Raw genomic sequence first — 16507 nt, 5'->3', positions numbered from 1 at the left:
GTGGGGAGCCTGTTAATAAATAGTTTTTAGGGACCAGTCTGATCAATCTAGATTTCAATCTGACAGGGTCTAGAGACCTCTTGTAAATTCCTAAGCGCCAGCATGACATGATCAGAGAAGCATTTTTCGTTGAAATCGTCTGGTAGCAATTATCTATTGAGCTTCTGCTTCCCAGCCCTCATACTTACTAAATGATACAGACTTGCTCTCCACTCCAAATCCTGCCATCATCCTAGGAGGTGTCAACATTCACGACTTAGCCAATATCTTCACTTTACCATTCCTTGACCTCATTAATTCTAATTGCCTTCACTTCCACTCCCAGGACTGCACCCGAGACCTTGCCTTAGTTAAAACCACACCACACAGAAAACGTAAGTGCAAAAAGTCCAGCTTCAGGTCCCTCCAGCCCTCTCCGGCCCACGCTCCCATGGATGTCGCTTCCTTGCTGGGCACTGTCTCACCAATACACTCCACTTTCTTTCATTTCTGTCCTTTCACTGCACCCACTGGGACAACTTCAACCCCAGATCCAGAGCTATAAAATATATCTCCCCTGTACACTCAGGCTTCTAGACAGACTGCTGCCACTGCACACACATGGTCTCTCTGCTGGCTGAGTCCTCAACTCTACTCATTAATGTTCCTATTTGTCCACGGTCTCCTTCCTTTGACATTCCCCTCGGTAGCAATACAGCATGTACATCTTTATCCTTAAGACCACTGCTTGGTCCCATCTCCTTATTTTCAGCAGAATATCACTTTGTCTTTTCCTTGCTGAGAAAGCCGAGGCTTTGGGGAGATCTCCCTCAATTGCCCACCTTCCTCTACAAACGGTATATTTATCCCCACCCATTCTTTCTCCTTCTCTCTGTCACAGAAGATGAAGGCTCTCCCTCCTTTTCAAGGGCAAAACCAAGGTCAGCCCCCAGACTGTGAGGAGAACCACTGAACGAAACCACCCGCCCTGGTCAGGCAAGATAGGAACCACTTGCCTCAGTTCTCTTACAACAGGAGGTCTTGGTAAGGAACACAGAACTAACAAGCTACGGCCAACTGGAAGAATTAGGGAAAGGTCAAAAGGAGAGAGGAGACACCAGTCCACATGTCCTACCAACCTTCCAGAATCCTTCTCGCTGGAATCCATCTTGGCTGAGTGATGTGTGCGCCACCAGGAAGGACCCTGAGTCAGGATGATTGGCCACAGAAAACCCAGAAACTAACCCAATTACCGTCAAACCCGAGACTGCGAGCCACATGGCAGAGCAGTCCTTCTGGGTTCCCTTACCCTGCTGCTCTCCGCTCAGGCTCCCCTTTCCAATAACGTCTCTTGCTTTGTCGGCACACGTGTCTCCTCGGACAATTCATTTCCGGGTGTTAGACAAGAGCCCACGCTCGGGCTCTGGAAGAGGTCCCCCTTCCTGCAACAAAACCATACCTTTGATTCCCTCCCCCTGCCTCCTTCAAGACATTGCTTCATCAAAAATCCTTGCTCTTTCCCATATCTTTGACCCTGCTCATTTTTGGATCTATAACCCTTTAACACAAAAACACGTAAAGTCTCTTTCATCATTAAAAACACTCCCTTCACCTGAGTTTCCTTCTAGCTACCATCCTGTTTTTCTCCTCCTTCATTATCTAAAGTTTTCCAAATAACATCTACATCGGTTGAATGTAGTAATCACAACAGCCCCAGAAAGCAGGAAATACACAGACAGGGAGTAAACAAAGGCTCAGAGTCAACACTAATAAGGTCAACTTCCAAACCATCTGGGTTCTACAACACTTCCCTGCAGTACCTGGCATTCAAGTTGTGCTGTTTTAGCCTTTTACTTTTTAATACTCCCATGTTTCACTTAAAGCCCCCAAATAGAGAAAAGCAGCATGGTGATTTCAAAGCAGGAAGTCATCAAATGTACTAAGGACATACTCTGTGCCAGACAAATGATTTACTGCTATGCTAAACAAAAGGGAAATTTAGCTTCTTCGGCTGTGTTCAAAAAAAAAAAAAAATCTGATTAACCCTTCCAGACAAAAAAAGATTTTCTAAATTCCTGGATTTTCACTAGAACATGTTACTCTAGTTCTTTTTTTTTTTGCGGTACGCGGGCGTCTCACCGCTGTGGCCTCTTCCGTTGCGGAGCACAGGATCCGGATGCGCAGGCTCAGCGGGCATGGCTCACGGGCCCAGCCGCTCCGCGGCATCTGGGATCCTCCCGGACCGGGGCACGAACCCGCGTGCCCCGCATCGGCAGGCGGACTCTCAACCACTGTGCCACCAGGGAAGCCCATTCCTCTAGTTCTTTAACTTCCCTTCACTTCTGCAACCACTGACAGTAGGCTTACACTCACTGAAACTGCCCTGGCAAATGTTCCCAGTGACCTCTGGACCCACAAACCCAACAAACACTCTTCAGTCATATTCAACTGAAACTCTGTGCTGGATGGACTGAAGCAACCTCTCTGTCCTTCTTAACAGTCTTGCCTCCCTTGGATTCTGCATCCTCCACCTCTTCACACCTGCTGATGGTTGTTTTTCGGATGTCTTATTTGTGGCCTCCAAATGGAGGTGCAGTTTTCCCTCCACCGAATACTTCTCCACAGAAGGCAGACCGTTCACTGATGAACACGACCCATACTTTTCCACCCGCTCAGTGTTTGATTCTGCTCAGGGTGGTCCCAAAGCTCCTCTCTGCCTGTCCAAGACCTACCAATCCTTCAAGGTCCAATTCTTCAGTGAAACTTTCCTCCACTCCTCTCCTGAGATTTTCACAATCTTTCCCACCTTTGTACTCCCATAGTTTGCATTGCAGTTACCCTACAAAATATTCATTCCTGTACATTCTCATCTGTCCTACAGGTTGGGAGCTCTTTCTTCATGACTGCTGTAATAGCCGGTGCCGAAAACCACGCTTGACACATAGTTGGAGCTCATCAGATTTTAGCTATGAGTATTAATATTACTCGCCTTTGCATTTTTCAGACCTCCAGTTTCTTAAATATCGGAAACGCAATCAATTTTGAATTAATTAATGCCTTAAGAATGAATAGACTCTCTTGGTGAGAAAAAAGAGTGGACAGAGGACTCACCTATAGTAGGTAGTAGTGAGTTTAAAAAAGAAAAAAAACAGGGCTTCCCTGGTGGCGCAGTGGTTGAGAGCCTGCCTGCTAATGCAGGGACACGGGTTTGAGCCCTGGTCTGGGGAGATCCCACATGCCGTGGAGCAGCTAGGCCCGTGGGCCACAACTGCTGAGCCTGTGCGTCTGGAGCCTGTGCCCCGCAGCGGGAGGGGCCGCGATAGTGAGAGGCCCGCGCAATGCGATGAGGAGTGGCCCCCGCTTGCCACGGCTGGAGAAAGCCCTCGCACAGAAACGAAGACCCAATACAGCAAAATAAATAAATTAATTAATTAAAAAAAAAAAAAAAAAGAAAGAAAAAAAACAAACTAGTGAACAATATTAAAGAAAATGGCTAAGAGCCCCAAAAGGAGAGAACAGAGGAAACTTCTAACAATCCACAGGCATATTGAAACAGAGCGGGGCCTTGTGGGGCTCCTAGGCATGGAGGCCTTTTTTGTTCCCCGTTTCTTGTAGGCAAGACTCCAGCCTCCATGACCTTCCCTGAGCACCAAAGGGCAAATTCAAGCAGTTGCTAATCAAGGGAGGCGCAGCCACGAAGCCACCTGAGGCAAGATTAAACGGACAAGAGAAGCTCATCAAGATTAGGAGACTGGGGACTTCCCTGGTGGTGCAGTGGTTAAGAATCCACCTACCGGGCTTCTCGGGTGGCGCAGTGGTTGAGAGTCCGCCTGCCGATGCAGGGGACACGGGTTCGTGCCCTGGTCCGGGAAGATCCCACATGCCGCGAAGCGGCTGGGCCCGTGAGCCATGGCCGCTGAGCCTGCGCGTCCGGAGCCTGTGCTCCGCAAGGGAAAAGGCCACAACAGTGAGAGGCCCGCGTATGGCAAAAAAAAAAGAATCTGCCTACCAATGCAGGGGACACGGGTTCGAGCCCTGGTCTGGGAAGATTCCACATGCTGTAGAGCAACTAAGCCCATGTGCCACAACTACGGAGCCTGTGCTCTGGAGCCCGTGCTCCGCAACAAGAGAAGCCACCGCAGTGAGAAGCCCGTGCACTGCAACAAAGAGTAGCCCCGCTCGCCGCAACTAAAGAAAGCCAGCATGCAGCAAGGCCCAATGCAGCCATAAATAAATAAATAAAAGATTAGGAGGCCGACCACCTGAGACCCTGCACACACCCTAATCTTGCCAACAACTCCATCCTTGGGAAGTACTGTTGTAAAACTCCTTATCAAATCCTCTTGGGTTGGGACACAACCCCTCATGGGTTTTGGAGACAGGAGACTGCTGTGTCCTCCTTTGCCTGACAAAGTAATAAAGCTCTCCTTTTCTACTTTACCCAGAACGCTGTCTCCGAGATTCGATTCGGCACTGGTGTACAGAGAAGCTGAGCTTTCAGTAACAATATTATCTGTTTCATAAATTATCTTTGAAATACAACAACTCCTTCTGCCGGTCACCCAGATGAAGGAAGATTTCTCACTGTGTAGTGACTCTGCCTCTGACTCAGCCTGGCGAACACCAAAGCCCAGTGGAATGGTAGCGCACTGTAGAGTTACTATCTTGTTTTCTCTGAGCCTCCTTACACACAGGTAGAAGAGAACTAACTATAAGGACAAAGGAAAACATGATGAAAGTCAATTTGAGGTTGTTTTTTCTAATATGTATTTGAGTGGCTATATCAAGGGAATTTACTATATAAAAGAGCTAGATATTTTTTTCATCAAGAAAATGAATCTATTAGTATCCTGCTTTTGAATTATTCTACAAGAATATCCTTCTGCCAAGTATTCTGTGTTACGGCTTTTTGATGTAAGTACCATTTCCTTTGAACTTTTGTCGTTTTTACTTCAGCCAAATTGACTGGCTTCTTGAAAGCTCTATTTTTGGACAAATACAAGGGGAAATTTATCATGATGCCCAAGTGATGGTCTGGGTGTACTATTTCATTATTTTCAGTTTAGTCTAAGAAATATGTAAGCAGTTTTTCACCCAGAGAGTAAAAATGTTCCAATTTATTAGAAAGTACTTGTTACTGGAAGCAGTCAAGGACAGAAGTGTAATCATGGAAACCATCCCAGCTGCTTCTATGCAGGCAATGCCGGCCAGTAATTGTGCTGAAATGAGGAGCTTGCATCTGCTAAGGTGTGGCTTGAAAAGTCTGGAAGATGTCACTCTCCAAGACCAAGGGCATGACATAACCAGTTCCAGACAAGACTCCCTAAAATGCAAAAATCCCTGGGAGGAGCAATTCCATTTCTAATGCATGTCGTGAAGGTGAACTTCAAGAGTTCACTGGACACCTCACTGGCAAAAACAAAACAAGACAAAACAAACAAAAAACCAGCCAATTTGCAAATTTTGCAAAAAGCCAATGCTAACAATAAAGGTCAAAGGTCATTCTGTCTACAATGTTGGTTCAACAAATTCCCACATATCACACAACAGATTCCAAAGACGGCAGAGTACTGGTACCAGAAAACACAGAGAATTGTCTATAATGTCCAAAACCCTTGCTATGGAGAATGAGTGAGATCAAAAAGAAGCCTAAGAAAAAGAAAACTGGCCTGAAGAGCCTGAGTGAACCTCCATCTTCTAGTTTCCCCCCAAGTCGCTCCCAGGGTACATCTCCTACAGGCAGACTTGATCTCGGTCTCACCTCTCCAATATTATAAGCCTTTTTCTCTGTGTGTCACCCTCCTGATTTTGACCCGTGGTTCCAGTCCCCCACAAGGCTGACCCTCATAGAACAGTGAATATGAAGCCCCAGGGTTGCGTGGTGCCCAGCCCGTGGCCATGTGACACTCCTCCCCGCCTCCCCAGTTTTCTCAAGATCCAGATCACACCAAAATGCAAGGCTCAGGTCATGGTCCACTTCCTTGATGTGAAAGAAACCTTCCTTACTTTCTCTTACATAAAAAATTCTCAGGCTTCCCTGGTGGTGCAGTGGTTGAGAGTCCGCCTGCCGATGCAGGGGACACGGGTTCGTGCCCCAGTCCGGGAGGATCCCACATGCTGCAGAGCGACTGGGCCCATGAGCCATGGCCGCTAGGCCTGTGCGTCCGGAGCCTGTGCTCCGCAATGGGAGAGGCCACAACAGTGAGAGGCCCGTGTACCGCAAAAAAAAAAAAAAAAATTCTCATCATTTCACAAAATGGCTTTGGCCCTGGAGTTCACAGAGTGAGTCTACTTCAAAGAAATCCTGAAGACGAAGAATAAATATAAAGGTCCTAGAGCCCACCCCTGCACATCCCCCGAGTGGAAGTGTTATAAAGGAAGGGAAACTGAACTGAGAGACACGGAATCTGGATCTGGAGCAAATGTTAACTAAATTGCTGTGTGACCTTGGGCAAGTCACATAACTTGTCTGAGTGTCAGTTTCACACTTGAAATATAAAGGAGGTGGATAGACACCTCAAAGCTGCTTGTCAGCCCTGATACTTTATAGAACCTCGGAACAGCACATGCAGAGGAAGGGTATTTGAGTCATAACACAGCTGCTCCACAAAGAGAGGTGATAGGTGGCCTTTGAGGTCCAGGAGACAACTCACTAAATGCTCGTAAATGTCAGGCTGAAGAGCATATAGGCCTGAGCCGAGGGTACCTAAACTCTCTGTCTCTCTTCTCAGTGCCAGATCTTTAGATAGACTTTTTTTTGCTTGTCTCTATTGTGGCAAACCTGGCCCATAGCTGTCACATTTTCACCAGCCCACTCACATTTGCTAATGCCGACTCCCTCCCACTCTTAGCTACAACATACACACCCCCTCCTGTGACGACGAAATGTAAATATGGGAAATATAAATATTCCTCTAAATATAGGAACAGTCTCGTTTTTAACAAATCTAGTATTGCAAAATCTGCATTTACAAGTACAGATACTTACATATGTATGTGTGTGCATATAAATATATGGGGGGATGGATTATTTGCTTTACAAATTAACTCACCAAGAAATTCCTTATAATATCAGGTCCTTCATTTCTCCACTGCCTGCCCCACAAATATCTTACACTCTTTCCTTATGTATTGCTGCTCAGGAATACATCTATTTTGGAAGGTAAGGTATCCTGTATTCACAAAGATTAAGGAAGAGCAAAATGCATTTCTTTGGCGCCTTCTACTTAATTTCTTTAATGTCCCGGGTGTATGGGCTTGTAGTTTGCATGCCTAGGCTCTGGAACCATATCTGGAAACACCATGAACATAAAAGCCATGTGAATCTTAAATACGGTCCACAATCTACCATGATATGACATCCTTCTACAGAAAGTAGAGTCTAGAAGAGCCACAGGCTTCACACAAGCCACCATGCCTGGAGGAAATAAGCTGATGACAAGTGCTTTGTGAAGATTTCTTAGGTCAATGTTGTACCTTCCACTCAGGTCAATAGCTGTAGGCTGGGAGCAGCTTAAAAAATTGGACTAATATACTCTGCCTCCTTAAACAATAAATGTTAATAGAACAATAACCACATTTCTGGCAGTGGTGAAGCTATTTTTAGTAATGGTGGTGCTCTGGAAATTTTCATCTTTTGCTGTGAAATGCAAAGGTGATTTTTCTCAGCCTATAAACGGTAAGCTCAATCACACTTGTTTGTTTTTAATTTGAGTTTTGCATGTTTTCTATTTCTCTTTACCCCAGGGGTTTCCTTATCTGTAGGCACTCACAGATTAGAACAGGAACAGATCAGATCCCCCTAGTTGAGGGTAGGTTGCAAGTAATATGTCTGATGCTAACAGCACCAAACAAAGGCTTCATCTCATTCAATTTTTGGTATTCCCCTAGAGGCTTATGCAAGTTAAGAACCTAACAAAAACAAAAAGGAAAACAGCAACCTCACTCTTAAATCATCCTCTCCTCAAAAAAAAAAAAGTTATTGTTTCCCCACTTGGAGAAATATAACTGTCCAAGGCTCAGAAACTCAGAAGAATCCCAGCTCTCTCTTGGATCCTTAAAAACATTCTCTTAGGGCTTCCCTGGTGGCGCAGTGGTTGCGAGTCCACCTGCCGATGCAGGGGACACGGGTTCGTGCCCCAGTCCAGGAGGATCCCACATGACGCGGAGCGGCTGTGCCCGTGGGCCATGGCTGCTGGGCCTGCACGTCCGGAGCCTGTGCTCCACGATGGGAGAGGCCACAGCAGTGAGAGGCCCGTGTACCGCCAAAAAAAAACAAAAACAAAAACAAAAAACATTCTCTTAGTGGGGGACCTGGTAGCCACAGAAGGTTGGTGGGGATTGACAGTGGAAAGTGCCCTGGACCAAGAATCAGGGGGCCTAAGATGAGATCTGGACAACCCATTAACCTTTCTGGGCCTGTCTCCTCATTATAAATTATAGATAATGATACCCACATTATTATTGAGATCGAATGAGATAATAGACTTGAAAATGCTTTGTGAAAGTATCAAGTTTTCACAATACAATGCTCTGCTGATTTGAGTGCATCTCAACTCCTATGACCTTGTAGAAAATTAAAGCTGAAAGTCACAAAAAAGAGAGAAAAGAGTAAGACTGGTTTAAACAAAGTTTCCTTTTTCTCTCTGTCTCTCCCTCTACCTCTTTATCTCTCTTTTACTCTACCTTCTGGAAAAAAGCAAAAGTAGCAATTGATCTTAACTCTGCCTTCTAATAATCATGACCTTTTCACAGTTTGCAAGCACAGTCAAGGGCTAAATTAGATGTTCTCATTGATTACCTACTACTAGGTGTTAAATTATTGTCAAAATTATGTCATGAAGAAATTTTCTGCTTCTAGAGAAGCTTGATGTTAGAATCAGCATCTATTCATTTATTCGTTCATTCAACAAAAAACGTATTCAGTGCAAACTTGTGCCAGGCACTAGGGATGCAGGAATGAGTAAGGAAGACAGTCCTTTTCCCCATGAAGTTCATAATCCAGTGAGGTAGACTGGTTCATAATCTCTTATCTTATACCTTCAGACTAGAGACACAACAACTGAAAAAACTGGACTCTACCTGCAGCTCCCCTTCCATTATACTCAGTAGCTGGATGAGGTCTTCTTTGGATAACTCCAAGGATTTCTTATTCTTTCGTTCACTTTCTCCAGATGGTTTTAGGTGTCGTTTGACAGTTCCTGAGGCCATGATATCTTCCTCCTTTCTATTTGATTTGTTCTTCTTTTTTGTATCTTCCGAGAGACTTTTATCATCAGCATTGCTGATGATGGAGGACTTGGGGCAGGAGACATGCCCGTTGGATGAACTTTCACCACCCTGGTTTCGGGATCTCATTCCCACCTACAACACGTGAAAAAAGATAAGATGTTTTTACCACCACTGAAATTATTTTTGTCTAACTACTTAGAAACTAATAGCAGCTTTACAACATCACCAAGAAAGAAAAGCCAAAAGATCAGTCCCAAGTTAGCTTCTTTACAGCTTTAATGAACGTGTTGTTAAAAACTACAGGAAAATACTTTGACCATCTTCAGGAAAAGATGGAAATGTGATTCTAACCTCACAAACATCTCAAGCCAAGTAATCAAGGTGAACATCAGCAAGGCCAAGTCACGTTGATAGCACTGCTGATTCTATCAAGTATCTTTGATAGAATGTGATAAGAATGGCACTTTACCTTTGTGATCTTCCTTCTCCAAAACATGACCTAAGTCTAACAATGAGAAAAACATCAAGCTGATCCCAACTGAGAGACACTCTACAGAATGCCTGACCAGTAATTTTTAAAACTATCAAGGTCATCAGAACAAGGAAAATTTGAATAACTGTCACAGCCAAGAGAAGACTAAGAACACATGAGAACTAAACATAATGTGGCATCCTGGATGGGATCCTGAAACAGAAAAAAGACATTAGGGAAAAATTGAGGAACTATGAATAAAACATGGACTTTAGTCAATAATAATGTGGCAGTATTGGTTTATTAATTATAGCAAATGTACCACACTAACTAAGGTGTTAATTACAGAGGAAACTGGGGGTGGGGTGTATGGGAACCCCCAGTATTATCTTTGCAATAATTCTGTGAATCTACAGCTTTTGTAAAATAAAAAGTTTATTTTTTTTTAAATGATTCTACATTGTCTATCAGAAAATGCAAACCTCAAACCCTGCCAGGAACAAGTTGGAAGTCACAACGTGCAGAAAAATCCACATAGAGTGAGGGTTGGCGGGGCTTGAAGTGGAGAGAGAAAAAGGGAAAAGCCAAGGGAAGGGGGGGTAGTTTTCAGTGATATGGAATTCTATTTTTCCATAGCCTCTTTTTCAAAAGCAGGTGTTTTGTTTTTGTTTTGTTTTTTAATGTCAGTCATTTACAGTAATAAGAACAAGAGTACAAAGAATTGGGAGAAAACAGATCAATTTCAAAATCAAAATTTTAAAAAATATTTTGAGGTGAAGTAAAGGGAAAAAGACAAAACAGCAGTTAATCTGTCCCATGGGGAGCACGTTTGAGTCATTCCATATTGAATGCTTTGCAGAGTCTGTGTCAATCTCGGAGCAAAAGAACTTGACTAACAGGTATGATACAAACAAACACACTGAGCTCAAAGGCTAAGCCTCCAAGTTCAGGGAAGATAGCTCTAATATCCTGGGAGCGGTACCACAAAATTCACCTAAACCCTTAAATAGAGTAGCTTAGTGCATGGGCTTATTTAAAACTCACAGTATAAATAGTCTTTCCCTTGAACAGCTAAGCAGCAAGATTTTCATTACTCATTCCAGAGAAAATACAGAGACTTGTTTTCTGAAAGTAAATGTCCTTTATGAACCCAACCATAGTTAAGAAACCAAGGAAAGCTTTTCAAAACACTAGGTTTATAATAGAAAAATAAATACAGTGTGATGTTTCCTTTTAGATAGTGAACATTCAATTCTTCTAACAAATCTTGAAATCTACATTCACGCTCCTTTTTTGAACTGAACCCTTACAACCAGATGGACCCTTTTGTGTGTGTGTGAACTTTCTATAGCACCCTAATTTTGAACAGTATAAACTGAAAATGTGGTCCTTAATACTAGCGCCGTGTTTTCTGGTTTACTCAGTGATTAGTTCCTGAAATTTTAGAGCATTTTTGTGCTTTGCTGGTGAACAAAGAATAAATGTTTCTTTGTAATGGAAGCCAGAACACTTTAGAGCAGACCTACTGTATTTTCTCACAGCTTGTTTGTGGCAGAGTGGGCTGACTTAAATCCCAAGCTAAAAAAAAGGACGAGACGAATAGAAGGTTTTGAATGTCAGCACAATACACCACCCTGAATATGCCTCTTTGGCATATTGATTACTTTAAGCTCATTATTTTTAAGAAACAGCAGATACATGTGAAGCTCTGAAACCTGGGTAGAAATTACCCTTTTTTAAGACATATTTACATTTTTAAGGGAAATCTCTGTAAGGGTGTCTCCCTTGCTGTACCAGGAACAGAAGGATGACTCTAAAATCTCTAGAAACTCTTATCAGTGCAGAAGGCAATGACTTAAATCTGCACTTATGATGCTCTCCTTGTTTACTGTGGTTTCCTCATAACCTCTCATAAGTGGCTCCCCAACTCCCGACATCTTCCTTTTGTCTTTAGCTGAAGCTGGTATTTAAGGTGATGGCTTGGGCCATTTCAGAGAGTTACGTGGTTTTCCTGGGTCTCTCCCATGTATACTGGAGGTATACGTGTTATTAAACTTCTGTTTGTTTTCTCCTACTAATCTGTATTTTTATTACAGGGTTATATCAGCCAAGAATCTTAGAAGGGTAAAGGGAAAATTATTTTTCCTCCTCCCACAGTTTCAAATTTAACTCTTGACATGTTACACATCATAACTAAGACACATGGGCTTCCCAAATTGAATTGTGACTCCCTATGACTCCATGCCACATGTGAATTTCTTTGATCTGAAATAATTTTCTCTGTTAGATCTTAAGGCTCTTTGGGACGGTACATCAAATATTGATTTAACAACTTCAGTTTAGATCATGCGTTAATGGAAGTTCCAGGCAATATTTCCCGAGGCATGGGAAGTAAGATGGTAATGTCTGAAAGTCAATCATACGCAACATTTGTGTTTGACTCTAGCATGTGCTTGTGTCTTTTTTCCCTGGATTTCCTGTATCCTTTATAGGATCTATAGCATTAGGATATTTGTAAAATAGGACAAATGCATATCTATCTATATATTACATGCACTTAAGTATATTTGCAAACACACAGAAAGTGGCATTTACCTATCTTTACCTCCACAACAAAGTCAGCCGTCAGCACCTGTTCTATCTCAGAATTGCAAAAGTACTCAGAGATAGCAAACTAGTCAAGAAATGTTTTAGAAAGGAATTGGACAACATGTAAGAAGGAGAAAAACATAATTTCTCAATAGTGTAACCAAGCCTGCCCTCAGTAATATCCACTTTAAACCACTTTATTCTACTTAGTAGGAGATAGAGTCCAGACAGGAACATACTTTCATGTACCACATTTAGTGACATTCATACTCTTCTGTATTCTAACAGCTCTCACTGTTTCTTAAGTGCTGCACAGTGTGCTAAGCATTTTATATACAACATCTCAATTAAATTAATATTCACATCAACCCTAGTGGGTGCTATTATTCTCCGTTTTACAAATGAGGCCACTGAGGTTTAAAGAGATTAAATATCTTTTTCTGGATCACACAGCTACTCCTAGGGAAGAGAAGAGCTAGGATTTGAACCCAGGTGTGACCCTAAATACTTACTCTCTATATGGCTTTTTTCTAAGTTCTTAAACACATGCAAATTGGAAGTGAAGGGGCCACCTCGGAAAGCAGATGACCCAGACAGTTTTACAAATGTTTTCTAAATTCATGTTTTTTCACTTCATACTACAGAGTTGGAGAAATTCATTCATCTGTCTTCTTCCATAGGCACTCTTGCAAAACTCACACAGCAACTGAAATTAGGTTGCTAAGCAAAACTACTCTTCCCAAAATAATTAACCTGCTGCAGACCTTGTAAAATGATGACTCATTTAAAAATCTTTCTGAGAAGCAACAGGGCTAATTATTAAGGATACAGGTTATGAAAACAGGATGTAGTCTGAACAGGGACCATTACAGACCTAATGTGTTAAAAGTCCCAGAGTTGAACAATAGTAAATAAACATTTAGTCAGAGTTGGCCAAATTCTGTCCATTGTGCTCACAGGAGTAGCAGGCAGATAACAGAAAGGCATCTGGCACTTTGCAGGCTTTTTTTTTTTTTTTTGTGTGGTACGCAGGCCTCTCACCGCTGTGGCCTCTACCGTTGCGGAGCACAGGCTCTGGACGTGCAGGCTCAGCGACCATGGCTCATGGGCCCAGCCGCTCCGCGGCATGTGGGATCTTCCCGGACCGGGGCACGAACCCGTGTCCCCTGCGTCGGCAGGTGGACTCTCAACCACTGCGCCACCAGGGAAGCCCCTGTAGGCTTCTTAATAGTTAGTTGGGGGTGGGGGCAGAATACATGACCACAAATATGCCACTTTGGCATGTGGATTGTTTTGAACTAAAGGCAATCAAAACCCAGCAGACTCAGGTAAAGCTCTTTTCCTCCCCATCAACTGCCTAAATTTACATTGGAAAGAGGGCCTATACCAGGAAGAGAGATACGTTTTACCTAAGAAACATAATCTGTAATAAGGCAACATTAGTTTTTCAAACATTTCCTCTGCCTTCCTGTGAACGGCCTTCCTCCCCCTTGTATCCCCAGACCCATACCCCTTTCCTTAGCTCAAGGTTTTATATAAGCTTCAATTACCTGGCTGCCATTCAGGTCTCAGATTTTCATGGGACTCCCGTATGTATAAAATTAAATTTGTTTTTCTCCTATTAATCTCTTATATCAATTTCATTATTAAACCAGCCAAAGAAGGTTGGGACACATAAATAACAAACTTTCTGAATGAAGCCAAGAATGCTTTTGCTTCGTCCCAATGCATATCCTTTGAAGAAAGTGCTCCTCAAGAAAATGGTGTAAAGAAACTGAAGATTCACATCAGATTTAGAACTGTTTTGGTTTTTTTTTTTTTTGAATCAATGTTATTTGGGGCACAGATTCTTCTATTTAATAAATAAATCATCCTAACATAGTTCATGAAATACATTCACTTTTCCTTGCATAGTAATTTGTCAGCAACACTTTGCATGGAATTTTCTGACTACGGTGTGAAGAAAAGAAAGACCAAATTTCATTCCAAACCTCCCTCTTTTAGGTCTATGGTCATCTCTCTTCTTCCTGTTCCTCCCCATATGTTGGGCAATAAACAGTGTACTGTCAGATGAACAATATCCTAGGAATCAGAAAATATTTATAATAATTTTGAGTAATTTATACTGAAGTATTTCTAGAGCCTTTGAACAAGTAAAAAAGGACAAAGAAAAAAGTCCTCAGCAATTAAACACCCGTTCCAGCTGCCATCTTCATTAGCTCCTGCAAATCTTGACCTTGAATTTAACGTAGCAGTCTCACCCTTGCTCTTGCCTCCTTTCAGATTTGTCTTTCCATGTTATGATTCAATGTTGGTCACAATACTCTCCATCCCTACCACCAACAAAAACTTCTTTTCTGCATAAATTAGGTTTTGGCATCTTTCCTATGCTTCTCAAGTATCCATCCACCTCCTGTTTGTTCCTGGTTTTATTTTATTTATGTTCTTTTTCAAGAACCTACCCAATGCACAGGTTGAGATACCACAATAATTTTCCTTATATAATTTCCATTTTTTAATTACTTTATAGAACTATAACTATATGGCATAGCAAAAAGGAAAGCACAAAATTACAGAAAGCCTACTTTTTCCAGTGTGGCCTGGCAAAAAGCCCACTGCAAGTGGGGCTTCCAGAACATGAGCATGGAACTGTCCTGATTCTTTCTTTCATACATAAATGACAATACCCACAGCACCCAAAACCAGAGGCAAAAGAAAACATGTTATGTGAATTTTAAGATGCAAAAGACCCATCAAATCAACTAGTATATTCCCTATCAGTGCCAGATTATTCCCTCTGCTTATCTTACTTACTTGGTTAAGTCGAGTTATAAATATCCCAACTCATGAAACGTTCAAACATTTCTCAGGAGATTATCGTTCATTCTAACAGCACACACTGTTAATAAATGTTCCTAGGTTTGCCCTTAAATTTTCTTTACAATTTTCTTTCATTTTCATAATCCTATTTATGCAGCAAGCCATGTTAAATGATTTTTCACTTCTCATTATCTACACTCATAAAATCCTCAAAATAACTAAGGTTTTTGTTTATGTGAAACCTCTTCATTCTACTAGGACAAATCTACCCAGACCAACTGAAAATTCTTCTAAATGATTTCACAAAATGTTAGAATTCAAGAAAGGGGATTCTGTTGGAGTCACTGCAGTGATGTTGTAACCAAAAGTTTAAGGAAAATATTACAACTGTGGCAAAATAGAAAAATATTATTCTACTCTAGCCTAAAACCATGGTGAAATATTTTATGGAGTTCTGCTTAATATTTTTCAAGGAAGATAACAGCAGACCTGGAAAAGGTTTCCAGAAAAAATAAAAATAAAAAAAATAACGAGACTAGATCAGGGAACTGCCATGAAATAAGAAAAAAAAATTTTAATTGTATATTGAGTCTGAATGAATGTACAATTGGAGGGTTTTAAAACTTTGAATATAAAATAGGGTGGGTTCGTGCCCCGGTCCGGGAAGATCCCACGTGCCGCGGAGCAGCTGGGCCCGTGAGCCATGGCTGCTGAGCCTGCACGTCCGGAGCCTGTGCTCCGCAATGGGAGAGGCCACAACAGTGAGAGGCCCACGTACCGCAAAAAAAAAAAAAAAAAAAGACTGAACTAAAATAGGGTGGCCTCTCTTTTTGTTTTATCTGACAAAGAAAACATCTCTGGAAAATTACCAGACTCCAGGTTAGCCAGAACTAGAATTCCTTCCTGTATTTCATCACTTCTGAAAAGGCCCAGCCCCACAATTGACAAGAATCAGTCATTTCCTTTCACTCACAAAAGAGCCTTATCTATAGCTACAGAGAAAAGTATCTTAGGCTTTCTCTCAGCAGTCTATATGTGATGAATTATTCTTAAATATTATCATACTTCTATTCACAATAATAGTAGCTGACCTTTACTGAGGAGCTTATGCTCTGAGCATTGGGTTAAGTATCTGACATAGATAGTATCATCTCATGAAATCCTAATAGCAATGCATAAAGCAGGTGCTATAATTACTTGTTTTAAAAAGATAAGGAAAGTGAGGCTTAGAGAGATTTAGACATTTGCCCAAAATAGCACGGCCAGTACCTGCGAAAGGCTGAACCAGAACACACGCTTGTTTGGATTCTCCAGGTGCAAGGAGGAAGCTGAATGGCAGTTTTTATCTCTATATCAGGACCACAGCAACACAAATGAACTTGCAGCCATCCTTTCCTGGGGCTGAAATAAGTTTAC

At 42.1% G+C, this 16507-nt stretch overlaps 1 protein-coding gene across 2 annotated transcripts in view; it reads right to left on the bottom strand.

Annotated features, from left to right (window-relative positions):
* The window catches only part of FILIP1 (filamin A interacting protein 1), a 186814-nt gene that overhangs the window by 97115 nt on the left and 73192 nt on the right, over positions 1-16507 (bottom strand). For both annotated transcript variants that reach the window (XM_024731913.1, XM_024731912.1), the window contains exon 2: positions 9061-9342. In XM_024731913.1, coding sequence (XP_024587681.1) covers positions 9061-9336 — 276 coding nt within the window. In that variant the 5' untranslated portion in view covers positions 9337-9342. The remainder of the gene's footprint in view (positions 1-9060; positions 9343-16507) is intronic.

The sequence above is a fragment of the Neophocaena asiaeorientalis genome, unplaced genomic scaffold (assembly GCF_003031525.2).
Source record: "Neophocaena asiaeorientalis asiaeorientalis breed wild unplaced genomic scaffold, Neophocaena_asiaeorientalis_V1.1 scaffold450, whole genome shotgun sequence".
Lineage (NCBI taxonomy): Eukaryota > Metazoa > Chordata > Mammalia > Artiodactyla > Phocoenidae > Neophocaena > Neophocaena asiaeorientalis.
This window is presented reverse-complemented; position numbering and strand designations above follow the sequence as displayed.